Source organism: Ranitomeya imitator, chromosome 1, assembly GCF_032444005.1.
Source record: "Ranitomeya imitator isolate aRanImi1 chromosome 1, aRanImi1.pri, whole genome shotgun sequence".
Taxonomy (NCBI): Eukaryota; Metazoa; Chordata; class Amphibia; order Anura; family Dendrobatidae; genus Ranitomeya; species Ranitomeya imitator.
Genome location: NC_091282.1, coordinates 149899534 through 149918289, shown reverse-complemented (window position 1 = coordinate 149918289; position 18756 = coordinate 149899534). Strand labels below are relative to the sequence as shown.

Here is an 18756-nt window from a genome sequence, read left to right as displayed (position 1 = left end):
TCTCACCAGCTTCACATATCACTTTTACAGTGGCATGGAAAAGTTTGGGCAAGTTGAAGATGAAATGATACATAAAAGGTCTAAAGTAAAAGATGACACATTTCCTTTGTACTTTATGCAATATATATATATATATATATATATATATATATATATATATATATATATATATATATATATATATATAGTGGGGCAAAAAAGTATTTAGTCAGTCAGCAATAGTGCAAGTTCCACCACTTAAAAAGACGAGAGGCGTCTGTAATTTACATCATAGGTAGACCTCAACTATGGGAGACAAACTGAGAAAAAAAAATCCAGAAAATCACATTGTCTGTTTTTTTATCATTTTATTTGCATATTATGGTGGAAAATAAGTATTTGGTCAGAAACAAAATTTCATCTCAATACTTTGTAATATATCCTTTGTTGGCAATGACAGAGGTCAAACGTTTTCTGTAAGTCTTCACAAGGTTGCCACACACTGTTGTTGGTATGTTGGCCCATTCCTCCATGCAGATCTCCTCTAGAGCAGTGATGTTTTTGGCTTTTCGCTTGGCAACACGGACTTTCAACTCCCTCCAAAGGTTTTCTATAGGGTTGAGATCTGGAGACTGGCTAGGCCACTCCAGGACCTTGAAATGCTTCTTACGAAGCCACTCCTTCGTTGCCCTGCCTGTGTGCTTTGGATCATTGTCATGTTGAAAGACCCAGCCACGTTTCATCTTCAATGCCCTTGCTGATGGAAGGAGGTTTGCACTCAAAATCTCACGATACATGGCCCCATTCATTCTTTCATGTACCCGGATCAGTCGTCCTGGCCCCTTTGCAGAGAAACAGCCCCAAAGCATGATGTTTCCACCACCATGCTTTACAGTAGGTATGGTGTTTGATGGATGCAACTCAGTATTCTTTTTCCTCCAAACACGACAAGTTGTGTTTCTACCAAACAGTTCCAGTTTGGTTTCATCAGACCATAGGACATTCTCCCAAAACTCCTATGGATCATCCAAATGCTCTCTAGCAAACTTCAGACGGGCCCGGACATGTACTGGCTTAAGCAGTGGGACACGTCTGGCACTGCAGGATCTGAGTCCATGGTGGCGTAGTGTGTTATGGTAGGCCTTGTTACATTGGTCCCAGCTCTCTGCAGTTCATTCACTAGGTCCCCCCGCGTGGTTCTGGGATTTTTGCTCACCGTTCTTGTGATCATTCTGACCCCACGGGGTGGGATTTTGCGTGGAGCCCCAGATCGAGGGAGATTATCAGTGGTCTTGTATGTCTTCCATTTTCTAATTATTGCTCCCACTGTTGATTTCTTCACTCCAAGCTGGTTGGCTATTGCAGATTCAGTCTTCCCAGCCTGGTGCAGGGCTACAATTTTGTTTCTGGTGTCCTTTGACAGCTCTTTGGTCTTCACCATAGTGGAGTTTGGAGTCAGACTGTTTGAGGGTGTGCACAGGTGTCTTTTTATACTGATAACAAGTTTAAACAGGTGCCATTACTACAGGTAATGAGTGGAGGAAAGAGGAGACTCTTAAAGAAGAAGTTACAGGTCTGTGAGAGCCAGAAATCTTGATTGTTTGTTTCGGACCAAATACTTATTTTCCACCATAAAATGCAAAAAAAATTATAAAAAAACAGACAATGTGATTTTCTGGATTTTTTTTTCTCAGTTTGTCTCCCATAGTTGAGGTCTACCTATGATGTAAATTACAGACGCCTCTCATCTTTTTAAGTGGTGGAACTTGCACTATTGCTGACTGACTAAATACTTTTTTGCCCCACTGTATATATATATATATATATATATATATATATATATATATATTATTATTATTATTATACATTTTTATAGCGCCATTTATTCCATGGCACTTTACATGTGAATACGGGGCAAATATAGACAAATACATTAAACATGAGCAGATAACAAGGCACACGAGTACATAAGGAGGGAGGACCCTGCCCGCGAGGGCTCACAGTCTGCAGGGGGTGGGTGAGGATACACTAGGAGAGGGAAAAGCTGGTTGTGCGGCTGTTCAGTAGGTTGAGGATCACTGCAGGCTGTAGGCTTGTCGGAAGAGATGAGTCTTCAGGTTCTTTTTGAAGGTTTCTATGGTAGGCGCAAGGGAAGCACGGGAGAAGTCTTGGATGCGGTTATGGGAAGAAGAGATGAGAGGGGAGTAGAGAAGGAGGTCTTGGGAGGATCGGAGGTCGCGTGTAGGTAGGTACCGGGAGACCATGTCACAGATGTATGGAGGAGACAGGTTGTGGATGGCTTTGTATGTCAGTGTGAGGGTTTTGAACTGGAGTCTCTGGGCGATAGGAAGCCAGTGAAGGGCTTGACACAGGGGAGAGGCTGGGGAATAGCGGGGGGACAGGTGGATTAGTCGGGCAGCAGAGTGTAGGATGGATTGGAGTGGTGCCAGAGTGCTAGAGGGGAGTCCAGAGAGTAGGAGGTTGCAGTAGTCGAGGCGGGAGATGATAAGGGCATGCACTAGCATTTTTGCAGTGTTGCGGTCAAGGAAAGCACGGATCCGGGAAATATTTTTGAGTTTGAGACGACAGGAGGAGGCAAGGGCTTGGATATGTGGCTTGAAAGAGAGGGCAGAGTCGAGGATCACCCCGAGATACCGGGCGTGTGGGACTGGGGATAGTGAGCAGCCATTGACATTGATGGATAGATGTGGTGGAGGGGTAGAGTGAGATGGGGGAAAGATGATGAATTCTGTTTTGTCCATGTTCAGTTGTAGAAAGCGAGCAGAAAAGAAGGCTGAAATGGCAGACAGACAGTGCGGGATTTTGGTAAGCAAGTAGGAGAGGTCAGGTCCGGAGAGGTAGATCTGCGTGTCGTCAGCGTAGAGATGGTACTGCATACCGTGGGATTCTATGAGCTGTCCCAGGCCGAAAGTGTAGATGGAGAAGAGTAGGGGTCCTAGAACAGAGCCTTGAGGAACACCGACTGACAAGGGGCGAAGTGAGGAGGTGGTGTGGGGGAGGGAGACACTGAATGTTCGGTCTGTCAGATATGACGAGATCCAGGAAAGGGCCAAGTCTGTGATGCCAAGGGATGAGAGGATTTGTAGCAAAAGGGAGTGGTCAACAGTGTCAAAGGCAGAAGACAAGTCCAGGAGAAGGAGGACAGAGTAGTGTCGCTTGCTCCTGGCATATATATATATATATATATAATTTTTACATTTTAAAAATTACAAAAAGAAAAATGGGCAGGTGAAAACGTTTGAGCACCCTTGTAGATTTGTGTGCTCATATAACTTTGACCAAGGTTCCAGATCTTAATTAGCCTGTTAGAGTTATGACTTGTTCACCATCATTGTTAGAAAAGGCCAGGTGATGCAAATCTACCAACTTTACAAAAACCCATTCTCCTCTAACCTTGTGCCAAAAACAGCAGCCATGGGTTGTTCTAAGCCGCTGCCTAGGACTCTGAAAATGAAAATGGTGGAGGCCCACAAAGCAGGAGAAGACTATAAGATAGCTGTCATAGCTCCCGGGTAATACTGCTGTGGGAAATGCTGCACACAGCAGCAAGGGAGCTGAGCAAAGTGCCGGGTTACTAACCAGGTGCAAACAGGACCTGAACCATGTGACAGAGTGGGAGGTGATCGGGGCAGAGCCAGATGCCGGGGAAGAGAGAAAAGGATAAACACAAGAGAGTAGTCGAGCAAGCTAAGATCGGAGCCAGGAGATCATGAAGTACCAAAAGGGTGAGACAGCGGATTGAAGTGAAGCCAGAGGTCAGAAATCCAGAAGAACAAACAGAGTAATGCACGGAGAGCAAGGAAAACAATTGCAAACCTGGCACACACTCCAGGGGTCAGGCACCCAAACTAGAACATAAAGTATAGCTGACAGCGAATCCTAGCATGGAGTGAGTATAAACACCCCTCTGAGATCGAAAGGGAGGCCAGCAAAATTAACCCTGAGAGAACAGGACATTAACTATGTCCTAACCCTAACAATAGCAAAGCATTTTCAAGTGGCCCTTTCCTCAGATCGAAATGCAATTAACAAAAGGCAGTTAACAGGAAAAGTGGAGGTCAAGATAAGGTCTGGAAGACCAAGCAAAATTTCAGGGAGAACCAAAAAAAGAAGAAAAACGGCTTGCACATAGTAGAGCTAAGAATGGCCCCTTGTTTGCTAGCCATCGGGGAAAAAACATAAGGGATTTATTGGTGCATAATCGGGTGCAATCCAAACGAACAAATTGGTTAACAGAAGGTGCCCCCATAGCCAACTTTAAATGCGGACAGTGCAATTCTTGCTCTCATCATCTTACGGCAAAAACCTTAAAAATTGGTCCCATAGATCATGTGGTACGTGAGTTCATCTCTTGTAAAACCACACATGTAGTGTATGCCATACTATGCCCTTGTTGCTTTTATTATATAGGTAAGACTTACCGCCCCCTATTTGTGCGGGTGAGAGAACATTTCAACTCGGTCCACACAGGGAAGGGGGTTCCCCGCCTCATTAATCATGTTAGGCAGGCACACCATGGTGATATTAAATTGCTATCATTTGTGGGATTGGAAAGGGTGTCTCTGCCACAGCGAGGTGGAAATCTAAATAGGTTGCTTCTAAGACGTGAGGCAATATGGATAATGTGTACAAATGCTGTTGGCCCTATGGGCCTGAATGAAAGAATTAACATGTCGTTTTTATGACTTGATTCGTTATGATTGATATAATATTCAGTGACCTTCCTCTTGTGTTTGTCTTTTGTTCTTTTCCCTTTTTTTCCCTCTTTTGATTAAGCTGTATTGTTTTTAAGCTATGTTTTAATGATTTGTATTCACATTTTGTATAAGGGGAGTGATTATGTATGATGTCATGAGGTGGGAGGGTTGTGCATTTGTATAAATGGTTACCTCATTTCCCCCATGCCATCGGGATCAGTGGAAGCGCGGTGTGCGCGAAACAGCTGTCATCCTACATTCAGCACGTTCTCCCTGATTTACTGCACATGTTCTAATAAAGATAAGAATTGTTCGTTGGGCCTGGTGAGTGCAAGCCGTTTTTTCTTCTTTTTTTGATCGTAAATACTTTTGTGGCTATACACTATGAATGCCCCCTTATGGATGAGTGGGTATGAGCACTGGAGCAGCATCACAGGGCGCACCATAAGAGGATCGCATTAGGCAGCAGTGCGGGTGCTACACTTTTTTTCTTTTTTTGGACAAAATTTCAGGGAGAGCTGCTTGTAGGATTTCTACAGAGGCTAATCAGAACCCCCGCTTGACTGCAAGAGGCCTTCAGAAAGATTTAACAGACTCTGCAGTTGTGGTACATTGTTCTACTGCTCAGAGACACCTGCACAAATATGGCCTTCATGGAAGAGTTATCTGAAGAGGACCTCTCCATAAAATTCAGCGTCAGAAGTATGCAAAAGAACTTATAAACAATCATGATGCATTATGGAAAAAAGTCCTGTGGACAGATGAGGTTAAAATAGAATTCTTTGGCCTCAAAAATTGAAGGTATAGGTGGAGATAAAAGCACACAAATTCAGGAAAATAAGATCTCGCCAACCATTAAGCATGGGGGTGGATCAATCATGCTTTGGGGTTGTGTTGTATCCAATGGCATGAGGAACATTTCAGGGGCAGAGGGAAGAATGGATTCAATGAAATTTCAGCAAATTCTTGATGCAAACATAACACCATCTATTAAAAAGCTGAGGTTGAAAATCCCTCAAACAAGAATTGAAAGATTCTTGGCTGGATACAAAAAGCATTTACAATCTGTGATACTTTCATAAGGGGGTGCTACTAGGTACCAACCACGCAGGGTTACCAAAATTTGCATTCACCCATTTTTCATTTAGTAATTTTTAAATTGTAAAAGCTGAAAATATATATATATATTTTTACCAAAATACAAAGGAAATGTGTCATTTTTTAATTTCAGGCCCTTTCGAGATCATTTCATCTTCAACTTGCTTAACTGTTCACAATAGCAATAATTTTGACCAAGGGTGCACAAACTTTTACATGTCATTGTATATTTATTTTTGTATGATTCAATGTTTTTTCCCAATGGCCCATAAGATTATCACAAAATATTGACTGAGTGTAACATTTGCTAAAATTAAACAAATCGTTCCGATTCCTTCAAATACAAGAGCCTAAGTTCACCAAAACTGACTTTTTACGAGTCTTGAAAAGAGCACTTGCTGAATTTGGTGCATCATTAAGCCACTGTGCGCCATCACATGAAATGTACTCCAGTCTTGGACTCAAGAACATTTGTTGCAATTTACACCACTTTTGTAAATTATGATGAATCTGTCAGTCGGGCTCGACCATGTCCTCTCCCAACAAATCTCAGCCTAATTTTAAAAAGGTAACAGAGTTGTCTGGCTGGGACCGATTGTAAAACTTTTGTGCAGCCATGAGCAAAATATTTGCAACATTTCAGCGCCTTGTGACATGAAAGAGCTGAATCACAGAACAGGTTCTATCTGCTGAAGTGTGTATAGACAGGACAAATTATTTTTCATAGACAGTTCTAGGAATATGATATTTTACTGTCCGGAAGATAGAGATTTGTTCACTCAATTTCATACAAATTCCACACAATCCCACACTATCCACTAGAAAAACGCATCCTGGATCTGTCACCTGCTTTCACAATACAATCTGTCTATATGAATAAACAGATCTGTAGAACCTAGAGAAGCTGGTGTAATTACTTTGACAATTCATGTCAAAAAGGCGATATAATCCTGAACTTAGCTCCACTCATAAAATGGCCATTTTTATATAGGATAAGAATTATACAGCCATTCTGACTTAGATTTTCAATGTAAGTACACCAGCCTCATCTAGTCTAAATATATATTTCAGAGTATGCTGAATGTATTGTGAAATCTGAGAGATTTGTTTAAAGGGAACCTGTAACCAGTGACCACTGACCAAACACTAATGACACACGGATCCAATGCACTGATAATGATGTTACAATTCTTTTTGCAGTGCGCAGGCGCCGGGCCTCTCTGACCTTTCCGGCGTGAAGACCAGAAGAGGACATCATGGAATGAAGATGGGAGGCGCTGGAGTGGACCTGATACACCCATTTGACCAGACCGCCGCGGGACCGCCCCTGGGTGAGTATAATCTAACGTCTTTTTCTCCTCTTTCAGGTAACATCGGCGGCTTATCTACAGCATTACAGAATGCTGTAGATAAGCCCCTGATGACGGTGAGCTTACCTCACCATCGATTTTGGGGGTGACAGGTTCCCTTTAACACTCTCTCTGTGCCACTGTGGAGGCCATGTTGGATGCCGGAGGACCAGAACATCAGTCTCAAGGAGGCAGCAAAAGGAAGATGTGAAACACCAGGTAGGGTGAATATACATGAAAAATGTAACATCACTCTTAAATGCCAGGGTGAAGGGCCACTTAAATTCTGTCATAAAGCATGTTGTTCCTTAAATAAAAACCTTAAAACTTTACCTTGATACTTTATCTTCATCAATAGCTACTATCTGTGCAAGAATGGCACTGTTTATGGACAAAACACCATAGGGTTTATCATTGGGTTCAATGGTGACGTAGACGATACTTGGATATTGTAAAACAGCGTCCCCTTGTAGGGATTCTTCCATCAAAACAATTTGAAAGGACTCTGCTATTTCTGGGATCGCATCGTCAATAATTTGAAATTTGAGTGCAATTTCCTGAACCTTTGGAGGAAATATAATTGTATTATTTGGCTGAAGGTCTATGAAGTCATATTGGAGCTGTGCGCTAGACGATGAGTTCCCAGTGATGAGTCTGTATTTGATGGAGACTTCAGAGTCATCAGAACCAACAACAGTATCAGTAAGAGTCTTTCCACGCATCACAGGAATAATGATCACATCGTCTGTCTCGGGTACCATGTAAGAGCTCTGACTGAATCGCACCGGGCTATCATTTTTTTTAATATTTATCTGCATTGTGCTCTTTGTAGTGTTAATTTCTGCACCGTCATATACGTTTGTAAGTCTTAAAGTAAAGTTTTCATCATTTTCAGGTATCTATAAAATAAAAGCAAAACTATTTTAGAGAACTTTGGAAATAAACCTTTAAAGACAGAGCTTTGTTTTATTTCTCCCCTAAACCAATAGTACACAGTAAAATAAGAAATTGCGTAATATATCTTATTAGAGAAATCTGCTTCTTTCTCTGCCAGGACTGATCGTCCATTCTCAAAATCCTCAACTCAAGGTTAAAATCTGTCTTCTGTGAAATACGGATTTCCTATCATTATTAGGTAGATGGCAGTTGGTGCTTATACAGTTCTATGGAATTTGCAGCAGAATGTCTGTCTGGCTCTAACTCCTCCCTTCTCCATAGAATTTTAAAAGCACCAACTGTCATCTCCTATCTCAGTAATGTGAATATCTGTCTTCAATTAATACAGATTTTACACATTTTACTTATGAATTGAGAGTGAAAGATCAGTCCAGGAGGATTAAAAAAGTACTTTTTTTATAAGATATATTACAAAGTTGTTTTTGTTCATACAGTGCCTTGTGAAAGTATTCGGCTCCCTGGAACTTTTCAACCTTTTCCCACATATCATGCTTCAAACATAAAGATACCAAATGTAAATGTTTGTTGAAGAATCAACAACAAGTGGAACACAATTGTGAAGTTGAACGAAATGTATTGCTTATTTTACATTTTTGTGGAAATTCAAAAACTGAAAAGTGGGGCGTGCAATATTATTTGGCCCCTTTAATTTCAGTGCAGCAAACTCACTCCAGAAGTTCATTGTGGATCTCTGAATGATCCAATGTTGTCCTAAATGCCTAATGATGATAAATATAATCCACCAGTGTGTAATCAAGTCTCAATATAAATGCACCTGCTCTGTGATAGTCTCAGAGTTCTGTCTGAAGCACAGAGAGCATCATGAAGCTCAAGGAACACAACAGGCAGGTCCGTGATACTGTTGTGGAGAAGTTTAAAGCCAGATTTGGATACAAAATGATTTCCAAAACTTTAAACATCCCAAGGAGCACTGTGCAAGTGATCATATTGAAATGGAAGGAGTATCATACCACTGCAAATCTACCAAGACCAGGCCGTCCCTCTAAATTTTCATCTCAAACAAACTGATCAGAGATGCAGCCAAGAGGCCCATGATCACTCTGGATGAACTGCAGAGATCTACAGCTGAGGTGGGACAGTCTGTCCATAGGACAACAATCAGTCGTACACTGCACAAATCTGGCTTTTATGGAAGTGTGGCAAGAAGAAAGCCATTTCTCAAAGATATCCATAAAAAGTGTTGTTTAAAGTTTGCAACAAGCCACCTGGGAGAGACACCAAAGATGTGGAAGAAGGTGCTCTGGTCAGATGAAACCAAAATCAAACTTTTTGGCAACAATGCCAAACGATATGTTTGGCGTAAAGGCAACACAGCGCATCACCCTGAACACACCATCCCCACTGTCAAACGTGGTGGCAGCATCATGGTTTGGGCCTGCTTTTCTTCAGCGGGGAGAGGAAAATGGTTAAAATTGATGGAAAGATGGATGGAGCCAAATACAGGACCATTCTTGAAGAAAACCCGTTTGAGTCTGCATAAGACCTGAGACTGGGACGGAGATTTGTCTTCCAACAAGACAATGATCCCAAACATAAAGCAAAATCTACAATGGAATGGTTCACAAATAAACGTTTCCAGGTGTTAGAATGGCCAAGTCAAAGTCCAGACCGCAATCCAATCGAGAATCTGTGGAAAGAGCTGAAAACTGCTGTTCACAATTGATCTCCATCAAACCTCACTGAGCTCGAGCTGTTTGCCCAGGAAGGGAAGAATGGGCAAGGATCTCAGTCTCTGGATGTACAAAACTGATAGAGACATACCCCAAGCGACTTGCAGCTGTAATCACAGCAAAAGGTGGCGCAACAAAGTATTAGGTTGAAGGGGCCAAATAATGTTGCACGCCCCACTTTTCAGTTTTTGAATTTCCATAAAAATTTAAAACAACCAATAAATTTTGTTCAACTTCACAATTGTGTTCCACTTGTTGTTGCTTCTTCACCAAAAATTTACATTTGGTATCTTTATGTTTGAAGCATGATATGCGAGAAAAGGTTGAAAAGTTCAAGGGAGCCGAATACTTTTCGCAAGGCACTGTATATAATATTATTAAATTGGAAAAAAAAACTTTAAGTAAATGCAAATAAATGTGACTGAGCATCGTCATCCTGCTCACATATTATAAATTATCAAAATAACACAAATTTCATACCGTTAGCATTGTATGTGTCAGACTCCATTCATATGTTTGTCGTGTGTTTTCAGTGTATACTCCAATGTGCCCAAAAAGTTAATGGACAAACAAATGGCCTAAGAAATGAGTAGACTAAATGCCAGAAATTGTTAAAGATAATATGTCAATAGGATCAACCCTCCTAAGCTGTCTATATGGGCATGTACTGTAGGTCTTGGGAAATTGAATAAAATGATACCTTGATATATGTGATCCAATGACTGATTCCAGAGAAATTCATATTTTTTTTAATATGTAAATGAACGGTTAAGATCTATGGGCCGGATATAGATCTCCCTGAGAATCTGCCTCTAGAGCTTATTTTATATGAAAGGGTGAGTTACCAGTGTCAGACATGTAGATCAGGAGAGCAGACTGTCAGCCATTACATGTCTCACGCTGATAATGCTGCCTCTCATTTAAAATAAGCTCTGGAGGCAGATTCTCAGGGAGATCTATGTCTGGCCCATAGAACTTAACCCCTTCACCACCTTGGGATTATCCATTTTTGCGTTTTCGTTTTTTGCTCCCATTCTTCCCAGAGCCATAACCTTTTTATTTTTCCATTAATTTTTTCATGTGCGGGCTTGTTTTTGTGGGACGGGTTGTATGTTTGAACTACACAATTGGTTTTACCATATAGTGTACTGGAAAATGTGAAAAACAGTGCTGTGAAATTGCAAAAAAAGTGCACTTTGGCAATTGTTTTTTTTTTTACCATATTCACTAAATGCTAAAACTGACCTGCCATTGTGATTCTCCGGGTCACTATGAGTTCGTAGATACCAAATATGTATCCTTTTTTTACTGTTTAAGTGGTGAAAAAAATCCAAAGGTTGTGAAAAAAAGTCACCATTTTCTGAGGTTTGTAGAGTCTCCATTTTTCGGGATCTGGGTCTGGGTGAGGGCTTATTTTTTGCGTGCTGAGGGTAGCTGTTTTGTGGATCAATGAATATTCATGTGATGGATATCAATTGCATTAGGAAGCTCATGAATAAAACAAAAATCTAATGCATTTCAATATGAGAATATCTTAACAAGTCAAGTGTGCTGATATTGGACACATCTACACCGATTTCAAATCTAAGTCGAAAATAAGTAAGAATACTGTTTTTATAATTGTTTAGTCTGTTACTGTTATATTGCTGCTTAAACTGTACTTTCATGTTTGACATCTATGGCATGAGCACAATGTATGTCATATATGTCTGATAAATGTGAGTCAGAGAAACTGATATCATCCCAACATGCCGGTGATCACCAATTGATCAAATAAAACACTTATTTATCGAGTAATTGGATAATTTATGATGACTTTAACAAATTATTATCTGCAACACATCGCCCCGTATAATCAGAGCTTGTGCTGATAATCAAATGACGGCGCATGGGACAAAACTATTCTATCCTATCAGTACTTGTCGGCCAGTGTAAACAGCAGTACAAGGGTGCTGTTGACTTGTATATAGTTGATTGCTGCTTACTAATGACACAAATTGGCCCATCTAGAGGTTGTCTGTGAATGCATTCATCTTCATTTTATAGGAAATCTGTATTCAGCTAAGCACACATAGAAGACCGCTGTTCTGGAGACAGGTGTCGGTCTTAGACATGGGACTTGAATTTTTTAGATCTATTCTGTGGCTATGCCATAAATGTCTAAGATGAGGATACACCTTGAAGTTGAATAATGATATAGTAAAGGAGTAGTCCAAAGCACAAATTAATTTTCCTCCTAAATCCCTATCTATTTAATGGCATAATCTAATATATTTTCTAATATACTTTAAGTAAAAAATCCTTATCCTTCCCTAACTACATTATCCAACTGCTTTTTTTTCTTACAACTTCTGTTGTGATAATGCTTCACTTGAGACTAACCCAGTGTTTGCTGGATACTCAAGCGAAGCGTCAACAGCGTGCAAAGGCTGCGGCCACTGTTCTAATACCCGGAGTGAAGACCAGCAAGTTACGTCACTCGCAGGTATGATCTGATCTTCGTAAGCTGCGTATTTGTGTTACAACGAGTACTGACAGTGCGCTCTGTTGCCAGCTCGTTACAACTGATCTGAGTCAGCGAGAGAGTTCAGTGTCATTGTGCACATCGCCCAGTGACAGAGCAGGGACTAGCCCAGCCCCTGAAAGGAAGGGGCTTCATTTCAGGTAGGGGGCAGAGGCTGCGGCAGTGACCGCAGTCTCTGCCCCCTGATGACGCTTCGTTTGAGTGCACCAACATGCACTGGCGATACTCAAATAAAAAGTGTCAACAAAAAGGAATTAAAAAAAAAATTGTGTAGTTATGGATTGATATGGCATTTTTAATTACAGTATATTAGAAATTAGTTTATATTACGGCATTAAATAGATAGGCATTTAGGATGTAAATTAATTTGCATGTAACTTTTGAGGCCAGTAATTGATTGCAGAGGACACATGGATGCATAGCACATCATTGCTGCTAAAAAGGTAAATTAAGGCAGACGGAGACCACCAGATTGTATCACCGAAGCAGCAAGGGATTTATCAGGTGAGTACCTTTGTGGTTCTCCACCGATAACTTCAGCCTATTTTGAATACTTAGAATTTACAGCCATTCTTTATATTCTTTCAATCAGCACTTTCCCCGGGTCTCTACATCAGCAACTTCCAGAGGCAAATACTTATGCAAAATCCAAATCCAATATCAGCAGTATTCTTCTCAACATTGAGGTTTGACAATCTATTTCGTAATATTAAATTTAATATTGTTACTACAGAAAATAACATCCTCACCTGCACTGGTCACTATCCAAATATCAAGGGATTCATTCTTTATCTTACCTGATCATCTAAGACTGTCAGGTTGTAAATGAAGATTGACCTCCCACTGAGGAATGTAATGTTTCCTTTAGCTGGAATTAGATCTTCCTCAGCTGGATTTGGCCCTCCATCTATCTGCAAAAAAACAACAAACGTGAAATGATCAAATACTGTTCTTGTTGATTTACCTAAGAAATGTGGCATGAATTCAAAATACCATGAAATATGAGGACTTTAGCTAAAAAGGGATGTCTGGGGAAAAAGAAAGTTTGTCCAGCCATTTAGAGCTGCTAATAATAACAAACCAAGCGACAGTCATCGACCCATACCAACTTGGATCCAGCGCAGGCGGCTCTGTAGTCTGCACTGACACAGGAAGGCAAAAAACAAGAAGGTCTATATAAAGACAAAACTACACATCCAAAAGTATAGAACTTTACTACAACATAAAGGTAAATACAGCACATTAGAAAACACCAACTGGTGTATACAGCTCAACGTACCGATGGGCAACGTACTGATTGGTCGTGGCCGGCTGGGCATGACCAATGACCGAAGCGGTGTTTAAATACCGCGCCAATATCGCTGATTGGTAGCTCACGGCCGGCCGCGACCAATCACTGAAGCGGTGTTTAAATACCGCGCCAATATCGCTGATTGGTCGCGGCCGGCCGTGAGCTACCAATCACTGAAGCGGTGTTTAAATCCTGTGCCAATATCGCTGATTGGTCGCGGCCGGCCAGGCGCGACCATTCAGCGAAGCGTGGTTTAAATCCTGCGTCAATTCGCGGCTGGACTGCATCTGTCGCTGATTGGTCGCAGGATGTCGGGGGTTCGGGGCACTGGATGTCGGGGGTTTGGGGTGCAGGATATAGTAAAGCCACGTAGTATATAGCACAGCCACGTAGTATATACCACAGCCACGTAGTATATAGCACAGCCATGTAGTATATAGCAGCCACGTAGTATATAGCACAGCCACGTAGTATATAGCAGCCACGTAGTATATAGCACAGCCACGTAGTATATAACACAGCCCACGTACTATATAACACAGACAGTCACGTAGTATATAGCACAGCCACGTAGTATATAGCAGCCACATAGTATGTAGCAGCCACATAGTATATAGCACAGCCACGTAGTATATAGCACAGCCATGAAGTATATAGCAGCCACGTAGTATATAGCATAGCCACGTAGTATATAGTACAGCCACATAGTATATAACACAGCCCATGTACTATATAACACAGACAGCCTCGTAGTATATAGCAGAGTCCCCTAGTAAATAGCACAGCCACGTAGTATATAGCAGCCACATAGTATGTAGCAGCCACATAGTATGTAGCAGCCACATAGTATGTAGCACAGCCACGTGGTATATAGCAGCCACGTAGTATATAGCAGCCATGTAGTATATAGCAGCCAAGTAGTATATAACACAGCCCATGCAGTAAATAACAGCCCACGCAGTATATAACACTGCCCACGTAGTATATATCAGTCACGCAGTATATAACACAGCCCATGTAGTATACAGCAGTGTGGGCACCATATCTCTGTTTAAAAAAAGAATTAAAATAAAAAATAGTTACATACTCACCCTCCGACGTCCACCGAAGTTGTCCCGATACGTGCGAGGCTGTCGCCAGCTTCCGTTCCAGTGATGCATTGCGAAATTACCCAGATGACTTAGCGGTCTCGCTAAACCGCTAAGTCATCTGGGTAATTTTGCAATGAATCTCTGAGAACGGAAGCTGGCGGCAGCCTCGCCGCTTGCGCGCATTGGTGGACGGTGGAAGGTGAGAACAGCACCATTTTTTTTTAAATTATTTTTAACATTATATCTTTTTACTATTCATGCTGCATAGAAGACTGGTGTGAGTGGATGTAGAAAAGGATGGTGCTTGTGAAAAAGAAGAAATAAATAGATTTACTTGTTAATTTTGTAGTTTTGTCACTCATTAAAATACAGTGTACCTGAGCTTTTAGTATTTTGAATGGATGATACAGCTAAAACTGAATTGGTGGCTCAGTGGCTAACACTGTATTCTTACAGTGCTGGGGTCCTGGGTTCAAATCTCATCAAATACAAGATCTGGAAGGAGTATGTATATTCTCCCCGTGTTTGTCTGGATTTTCTCCGGGTTATCCGGTTTCTTCCCACACTCCAATGATATACTGATAGGGAATCTAGATTGTGAACCCCAATGGTGACAGTGATGATGCTAATGATTATGTTTGTAAAGTACTGTGTATTTAATGGCGCTATATAAATAATTTTTAATAAATAAATGCTGGTAAATTGTGGAAAAATACTCCGGACCCCCTAAGCAGGAAAACAGTTTGAATGAAGAGAAGGATGTTTTAGCATTTAACGATACTGCTGAGTTTTCAAAACAAATCCTCAGACCAATGAAGCTGATCTTACCTCAAAAGTCACAGTCACGCTTCCATAAGTGCCTTTCTCCCTCAGAAGTATGACAGGCAATGACTGGTTTCTTCCCCGCAGCTCATTCACTGTGATGAAGGACGACTGATGCACAAAAAAACAGAACAGCATATTAGAAACTGTTCAACCATTTAACAAGAAGACCCAAGACAATGACAAATAAGAAAGCTTTAGAAACATAAATTGAGGAATCATACGAGGCTTCAGGGCCAATGACTGAAAACGTTCCCACTGTAAATGAGTGTCACAATAAATGTTTGGATCTGTGGCAGATCTGGTTTTCCTTTGATTAAAACCTTTTTTACTTTCTGGTCATCGGGGGTTAATGCAGTCCCCCCCCCCTTCCCCCGGTGGCCGCTGGTGTTGTTGCATTGCATTGCTTCTGGGTCAGCTGATGTTGGTGGTAACCACTCTCATCATCATTCTTAAGGTCACCTGATGCATCAGCTGACTGTTGGTTATACAGGTCCTTTTGGAGATCAACCAAGCAGGTGGAAGGAGTTTTCTGAGTGCAGTGGCTCTCTGCTGAATATTCATACCTGGTGCATTACTCTGCTGTACTGTGCATTGCAGCAGAGAAAGCTAAGTGTTGTTTGCTTATACCTTGTTTGTCTAAACTTTCCCTTTGTGTTTTATTAGTGCTGTATAGGGATGTCAGGAAGATTAGAGCACATCCCTAGGAGAGTGCAGGAGGTGTGCATTTCCCCATTCCCTATTGCAGGGCCCACCGTTGTTATTGTGTCCCGCCGCTTTGTGACCGACCACCCATTGGGTCACTCCATGACAATGAGAAAGTGAATCAACAATGGAATGCTGTATCCCCGGCACGTGAGATGCCGAAACACACGCAATTACAGACAAACAAGACAAACAAATGCCGAAGTACGCAACACTGGAGGTGATGATGCAGTAAGACTATTGATTGCACACACCACCTCCATGTTGTCACAATTAAAACGCACCCTCCTGTCCTGAAACTCATTCCTCCATAAATGAACCACCACTAAAATGGGAAAAATCTCCAACAATGCACCCAATTCTCATGCCTTTTTGATGGGTACCACTGCCCCTAAAGTATGCTCCAAACCAATCCCATCTGCCGCATCCGTAAACAAATCCAAAGTACAATTATCCACCGCCTTCTCCATAAGCAATGAACAGCCGTTATGTCGCTTCAAAAATTTTCCCCAAACCACCAAATTCGCTCTGTGCTCAGCAGACAGCCAAACAAAGTGGTGAGGAGCTCGAACTCCCGCAGTAGCACTGGCCAGGCGATGAGAAAAAACTCTCCCCATCAGGATAATCCGACAAGCAAAATTAAGCTTTCCAAGAAGCGACAGAACTTCCCACAAGGAAGATTTCTTTAAGCGCTGCGCCCTAGCCACCTCCTCCCTCACCGCTATTACCTTCTTCTCCGATAATCTGAATTCCCAATTAACGGAAGCAATCACAATGCCCAGAAAACAAAGACACGTACTTGGACATTCCGTTTTTCATTGAGCTAATGGCACCTCGAAGCGCTCAGCCACCCACTCTACTGCCCTCGTAATGGTTTCGCAACAAACTAAATCACCCAGACCAATTTATAAGAAATCGTCCAAATTATGTATCAGAGAATCAAAATCTGACACATAACGGACAACCCATTCTAAGAAGGAACTGAAAGCCTCAATTAAAGCACAAGATAGAGAACAGCCCATTCGGAAACCTCTATCAATGAAAAACTCTTCCTTCAAATAACAGCCCAACAACCTAACACTCTTTAGATGAACCGGTAACAACCAAAACACAGATTCAATATCCATCTTTGCCATAAGTGCCCCCCTTCCACAACTCCTAACCCAACATGCCGCTTCATCAAAAGACATATAAACCACAAAGCAAAGCTCCGGATCAATCACGTCATTCACAAACATGCCTCGAGGATAAGACAGATGGTGAATGAGCCTAAACTTATTTGGCTCCTTCTTATGCTCCACCCCCAGGGGGGAAACCACCAAATTCTCAAATGGAGGGTCACTAAATGGTCCCGATATCCGGCCAAAAGCAACTTCCTCACCCAACTTTTACCAAAACAAGCTCCCCATATTGCTCAGCCAACGGCAGATTTTTAAGGATCTGAGGAATATCAAACAGCGGAGCAGGAATTATGAAACCGTCTGCAAAACATGACAACAACAATTCCACCTTGCATCTGTCTGAATATCTATTTAGATAAGGGACCATCTCTACCAGTTTCACTGGCGTCTCCCCCTTGGTTATTGTTGCTCCCTTGTTTTGACTTGTTTTTTCTTAAAACATCTGGCAGCCCCATGGGAGGAACCACTGCATTGCGAGCAGAAATGCTTGAATTTACAGTTGGATCCAAACTTACACTGGCTGTCGTTGAACTGCCAGCATAAGCCAGTAGTACTGGCCTGACTATTGACCTAGCCGGTGCAACCCCGTGAAAGAAATAACCAAACCTAGTGGAAGCTATAACCCATAACCAAAGGCCTATGTATTTTTGATCCTACCAACTCGCAGGAAGAACCACTGCTCATCATACCTGAGCCAAGCTTGTCCCAGAAGTATCATATGGGCCTCACCAATGGAGTCTATGTAACAGAATAGGGGAGAGCAATTCTTGGGTGCCAATTCACCTATTACACTTGCCAAAAAGGCAACCAAAGGCCTATGTATTTTTGATCCTACCAACTCGCAGGAAGAACCACTGCTCATCATACCTGAGCCAAGCTTGTCCCCAATGAATCCTATGGGCCTCACCAATGGAGTCCATGTAACAGAATAGGGGAGAGCAGTTTTTGGGTGCCTTTTCACCTATTACACTTGCCAAAAAGAAAAAGCATGAAGCCAATTGACAAAGGTTTGAGAAATCAGGCGGCACCTACGCTTCTCTTCATCCTCCTTCTTACTATCATCCTTCTTGCTTTTATCCAAATTGAATTTTTCAAGTGGGAGCAGGGAAAAAAATAAAAAAGGGGAGAAGCCAGTGCTGCTTATGGTCAGAAAGCAATATATAAAATGCACATGCACATATTGATTTCTAACTGTATTTCAAAATGAGACATTTAGCAAACAATTGATCAATTCTTTGAGCCACCCCGCCACGCCAAGGCATTCTCATTCTCTGGGGCAGTCCTACTCTACGATTTTTATATTCGCTGTGCCATTACGGCCTCCTAAATGTATTAAAAGCAAGACCACAT

General features: G+C 41.7%; 1 protein-coding gene across 1 annotated transcript in view; it reads right to left on the bottom strand.

Annotated features, from left to right (window-relative positions):
• The window catches only part of ADGRV1 (adhesion G protein-coupled receptor V1), a 753646-nt gene that overhangs the window by 654770 nt on the left and 80120 nt on the right, over positions 1-18756 (bottom strand). The window contains exons 5-7 of the mRNA XM_069745343.1: positions 15527-15631; positions 13114-13227; positions 7478-8043 (exon numbers count right to left, since the gene is read on the bottom strand). Coding sequence (XP_069601444.1) covers positions 7478-8043; positions 13114-13227; positions 15527-15631 — 785 coding nt within the window. The remainder of the gene's footprint in view (positions 1-7477; positions 8044-13113; positions 13228-15526; positions 15632-18756) is intronic.